Source organism: Perca flavescens, chromosome 1 (genome assembly GCF_004354835.1).
Source record: "Perca flavescens isolate YP-PL-M2 chromosome 1, PFLA_1.0, whole genome shotgun sequence".
Classification (NCBI taxonomy): Eukaryota; Metazoa; Chordata; class Actinopteri; order Perciformes; family Percidae; genus Perca; species Perca flavescens.
This window is the reverse complement of record NC_041331.1, coordinates 12833600-12839599: the sequence shown is the minus strand read 5'-3', so window position 1 is coordinate 12839599 and position 6000 is coordinate 12833600. Positions and strand designations below refer to the sequence as shown.

The 6000-nt window shown below is 41.2% G+C and overlaps 1 protein-coding gene across 1 annotated transcript in view; it reads right to left on the bottom strand.

Annotated features, from left to right (window-relative positions):
- Positions 1-5774: 5774 nt before the first annotated feature.
- The window catches only part of luzp2 (leucine zipper protein 2), a 124276-nt gene continuing 124050 nt past the window's right edge, over positions 5775-6000 (bottom strand). The window contains exon 17 of the mRNA XM_028595879.1: positions 5775-5988. Coding sequence (XP_028451680.1) covers positions 5881-5988 — 108 coding nt within the window. The 3' untranslated portion in view covers positions 5775-5880. The remainder of the gene's footprint in view (positions 5989-6000) is intronic.

The following is a 6000-nucleotide window of genomic DNA, read 5'->3' as shown; positions in this document are numbered from 1 at the left end:
GGTGATCGGTTGACAGCTCTGCCCCTCTCTTCACCCGAGTGTCCAAAACATACGGCCTCAGATCAGATGAAACGATTATGAAATCGATCATTGACCTTGGCCTAGGGTGCTCTGGTACCAGGTACACTTATGAGCATCCCTATGTTCGAACATGGTGTTCGTTATAGACAATCCATGACTAGCACAGAAGTCCAACAACAAACAACCACTCTGGTTTAGATCAGGGAGGCCGTTCCTCCCAATCACGCCTCTCAGGTGTCTCCATCATTGCCCACGTGCGTTGAAGTCCCCCAGCAGAACAATGGAGTCCCCACTGGAGCCCCATGCAGGACTCCAGTCAAGGTCTCAAGAAGGCCGAATACTCCGAACTCCTGTTTGGTGCATATGCACAAACAACAGTCAGAGTTTTCCCCCACAACCCGCAGGCGTGGGGAGGCGACCCTCTCGTCCACCGGGTAAACTCCAACACAGCGGGCGCAGCTGGGGGCTTGTGAGTATCCCCACACCCGCCCGGCGCCTCACACCCTGGGCAACTCCGGAGAAGAAAAGAGTCCAACCCCTATCCAGGAGTATGGTTCCAGAACCGAGACTGTGCGTGAGGTAAGCCCCACCAGATCTAACCGGTAGCGCCCACCTCCCGCACCAGTTCCGGCTCCTTCCCCACAGAGAGGTGACGTTCCACGTCCCCAGAGCCAGCGTCTGCCGCCCGGGTCTGGTCCGTCGAGGCCCCTGACCTTCACTGCCACCCATGTGGCATCGCACCCGACCCCAACGGTTCCTCCCACAGGTGGTGGGCCCATGGGCTGGAGAGATGGGAGCCACGTAGCTTGTTCGGGCTGTGCCCGGCCGGGCTCCGTGGCAAACCCGCCACCAGGCGCTCGCCCGGCGACGCGCCCGCCCGTCTGGGCCTGGCTCCAGACGGGGCCCCGGGCTTCCTCCGGGCAGGGTCACTCCATCTCTACCTTGCTTCTTCATTGGGGTTTTTGAACCATTCTTTGTCTGGCCCCTCACCTGAGACCACCCTACCAGGAGCACAAAGCTCCAGACAACACAGCCCTCAGGTTCACAGAGACACACAAACCTCTCCACCACGATAAGGTGATGGTTCACGGAGAAGAGCTACGAGCTAAGTAACTCCCCCAATTACCCCTCAGGTGCATCGAACAAACACATGAAATATCTCTACACACAAGAAAACCCCGATCAGTTGGTTCTGTCCAATGATGTCAGTGAGTACATCAGGAAATGCTCGGCGGCTCCACCCCAAACATTCTTGCATGGTGGACCAGACAAACAGCCTACAGGCTAACTCGCTAACAGCCAAGCTCGATTAATCCTGCTGCCCTTTCTGTTCACTCAGCAGTCACTCCAGCACACAATTACCTTATTTTTATAAGTCTGCATTAAAATACCACAGGTACATATTGCTGTTCAGTTAAGTTCTGTTATTATTTTAACACCTTTATTTTGTATAACTATATGACTGCTGTTCATATTTTTAGAAGTTTGATGAATATAGCATGGGAGTTATTAAGATGATTAGAAATTGTTGATAAAGTTGCAAATTAGTTTTCATTAAAGTCAGTGATAAGGGCAATATACAGAATAAAGTCCTATACAAGTGTGTTTCTATAATTGTGGCAGACTGGTCAGAGACCAATATGTTTTTAATCATTTTAGTTAATTTATTTCTTTTGTATGTATTATTTAACAATACAGGGTCATGTATGTTACTCTTCCATGTGTATTTTATTTGGCATTCTTAGCACATCATTTGTGTTTTGTCCATTGAACTGAGACTATAATTTGGGAGGATTTTACAATTATGAAACTTATCAAAAATTATACAATCCTCCCAAATTATAGTCCCAGTAACTATATAGTGTAGGCTATAGACTACTGTACATTCATGAAACAACAGGGAGAGGACACCTCAATGTTTTTTTTCCTTATATTTTGCTGGGGAAAAAATAACTGATGAGTACTCTATGTTACAGCCATGTTTACAGTGTGCATTGAATGTATCACTTAATTCTCTTTATAGTTTATCGATTTCAGAGTCCAATTCTTTCAGTGTCTTTCTTTTTATCTCCATATATACAAGGAAGCAAAGCATATACTATCTAAAGAAGGAAACTCGGCCGCTGTAAAAAAAAATATTTAAAAACAGCAAGAAAAAGCGTGGCAGACAATAGCGGACCGACTGAATGATGGTCTAAAAATATACATTTGTACACTTTAACTTAAAAGCAAGCAGTAGAAGTTAATGCTACTTACTTTATATTATTGCCCATGAGAGAGAAAGAGAGAGAGAAAGAGAGAGAGAGAGAGAGAGAGAGAGAGAGAGAGAGAGAGAGAGAGAGATTTGTGCATCTATTCCTATTCTAGGAATGTGGATTAGTGGTTGTAATTGATCTTCATGGAAATTTTCCTGAGTAATATTATCTTCTGCTCACTTTTAAGGCAAAAGAGTAGAGCCTAACCAATCTAGCCTAACTCCTTGAATGATATGATTATGATGGTTTCAGTTGAGAGCATTAGTCAGTAAATTTATATATTTAGGCTGCTTACGCATTCAGTCGGTCCACGATTGTCTGCCATGCTTTCTCTCACCGTTTTTTTTTTTGCAGCGGAGGGTGGTGTTTCTGTATTCTCTATTTTAGCATCAGTAAATCTGTGCTCGACCTCACGGTCTGTTAAGGAAAGCCGTGAGCCAGGGTGCACTGATTAGACTAGGTCAAGTCTCGCTTTATCCTGGATTTATAGATTCTGCTTTTGTGAAATAGACCCCAGTACTTGAATTTAACAATTCTAACACAAACAAATCATATGTGGACAAAATTATGTAGACATGCACAAGGGACAAGTGGTGATGCAGGGAATCTCACCCATATCGTCACAGAGTTCACCATCTTCTTTTTATACATTTCTTATTCTGATAGAGAACCACTCTTGAATTGTTGCTGGTTTGATGGTTCTTATGACCTGTCTCTCCTAAATGGTTGATCAATAAATTGTATTATATTTACAATAGACAGTATTTTGTTACACAAAAACCATTTCCCCATTGGCTGGGTGCTCAGCAAAGATTAAGTCTGAGTAAAAATATATAATTTCCACAAGCTGTGAATGGGATGCAGTAAATGAAGATGGCATACAAAAATCACACTGTGACTTTGATCAAATCCCAAGCCTGTTTACTTCATAGCAAGCTTGACCATCTTTCTTCTCCCCTCCTACCGCTCCGGCCACTGGCAGCTCTGAGATTTAATGGCAGCATTTGCAAGGTCTGTCATTGGTCTCCAAATCCTGGCTACGGGCCCTTTTGTTTGCTCTCAGCAAGACATAGAACTGACCTGGAGGAGGCTCTCAAATTTGCAAAAAAGATGGATTACTGGCCTTAATATAGAGCTGTGCACCTGTCGCCTAACATTTTCCAGCATGGACACTCTTGAATCCAGTGACCGCACCAAATGTCACATGAAGGGGATGCTGTGACCACAAAGCTGAGTAAAGCTTTCAAAACACAAAAATGAGCCAAAGAGGTTTTAAACAAACTAATATGGACTCCAAAAACAATGAGAGATGTCTTTCAAAATTTGGATCAAGTTTTCAAATGGTGACAACGACAAACTCTCCATACTGCCATAACATTGAAGAATTACATTGATGGCACCCCTCTTCAGGTGGAGACTGATGGGTGTTTTAGGGTAATAAAGGCACTGGAAAGGGAGGGCGTAGCTGTAGCTTTTAAAAACCTGTTTTTATGCTTTAATGCTTTTTCTTCTTTCTTTACATACATTCTCTGTGCAAATTTAACCTCCAAAGTGTTTTTTAATTCCTTGTTTATTCACCTTTTTTATTGTGTGACTACTGTTTGACCCTGACTGATCTTGACTGAACTCCACTTTTTTGTTTTCTTCCAGTCCATTATCCCATTCGATCGTGCTAAACATTCATGAAGCGAAGTCATTCAGCCTCGACATAAGCACAAATGTTTGGATAATTTGAAACCTTTTTAACTTACCCGGTCGTGTCTTTGTCTCAGTTTTGTGCCTCACATGTATAATTTGCATCCACTTTGCATTGACATTTTAAGCAATCAGGCCACCTCTAAAATCTGCTTTGTTTTCAGTCTGAAAGACCCTTTAGAGTAATATTTGCGATCATTATCCCATAGTGCTAGAGCATTTCTTTGCAGCAAACATCATGTTGTGCTGTTTTCTCATTCATTTAAAAAAAGTCCTTGCAGTCAATATGTGTTGGCTACATGAATGTTGTTAAATACATATTAATAATACTTATTTGTTTACAATTCCAATCCAAAAAGTTGACTAATGGTTGCAGCTCTAGTGCTTTATCATTTCATCTATTTGTTAATTAACAGAACACTACCAACTATTTTGATAATGGAATAATCATTATAGTCAGTTTTTAAGCCACAAATCTAGACATTTATTGTTTTCAGCTTTTTAAAAGTGAGAACTTGTTGATGTTCCTTGTCTTACGGAATAGTATTGTATATCGAAAAGACAATTGAAGACATTTTATGACTGGGACTGGGTTATTGTAAGGGCTTTTTTTTTTACCAAAAGATTAATTAATTAATCAAAAGAATCAGCAGATTAATCAATGATGAAAATAATTGCTGCATTTGGCTGGTGTCAAGCTTATACAGTAATGCTGGAGGCAGCACATTTAAATGTAGTTTTCAGTGATGAAGTAAGACTTTAATAAACAAATGACAAATGCACCATCTTAAATAATCTTCTACAAATAGTGTATGAAGATTTGCGCTGATACAGGTCACAGAATATTTAGAAGTACTCCGTAAAAGAAAGCTGGATTAACATTTCGGTCTGCTAGAACAAAAAAGGTCATGCTGTGACTTTCCTCCTTTGTCTCAAATGATTATTCAAAAAGTCAAGTCTTTCTAAAATTCTGTGATGAATAATTTCTCTTTTGGAAAATACTAATTTTGTTCTGAACACAGATGTGTCGTTGTCTCTCTTCTACTAGTGTAGACATGTCATTAACATTCACAAGGTACATCTTGATTGCTCTCTGCACAGGCAACCTTTTCCTCTGTTGATCACAAACATACGCACTCAGTTCTTTCCCACGAATAACCATTTATTCTTCACACATTTACTGAAAATTACAGTTTATTGAAAGGACACATAAAGGTCAGATAACACAGATACATGTAGCTAGGAATTACTACTCAGTGCATGGCACATTCTCAGGGAGACGACCCATTGTGAGTCTTTGGCTCTTTGCCTTGAGTGCTGAAATATTAAATGTTGAACAGTTGGCCAGCCAACTTGAGCCTCTATAATTCAAAATGTGGAAGAGTAAATTAACCTTGCTACAATGAGTGACAAACAATATTTTAAGTTGGGTAGTAGTAATAGTAGTAGTATTTTTTATGTGTCAATTGATATACTTATCACAGGATACATTGTCAGACCTCACCAGTGCAAAGGGATTTTTCTAGAAAGATCACACATTTAGAACGCAGTGTCCTTACTCAGAATAAAACTCAGATAAGTAAACAACAAATGAACAATCATGAAACAAGTTACCAGTGCCATTGCTACCTTTTTAAAAAGAATTTCTAGAATGCATGCCATTTTACTATGGAGGTTTGCAGATGACAGTTTGAAATTTGTTGACAATTCCAGTGTCTCAGCTTTTGCAAACAATGCCGATATGCGTACGTGTAGCTGTGTGTGTGTGTGTGTGTGTGTGTGTTTAAACGTGTGTGTGTCAGTGTGTGGGCGCACATTTTGTTTTTTGTGAGAGTGCGCAAGTGTGTGCTCTTAGAAAGATCCTTCAGGCAATACAGGAGTTCTGCATTTGGGATGATATGCCGTCCGCTCAGTTGTATTCATGTGGCTTTGTCTTTTTGCTGCTGCCTCCCTCTGCCTTCACGCTGTCGTCTGAGAGCTTTGTGGTGGATTTTTCAGTCTGCGCTTGGCTCCTTTGCTGTTAGGTTCA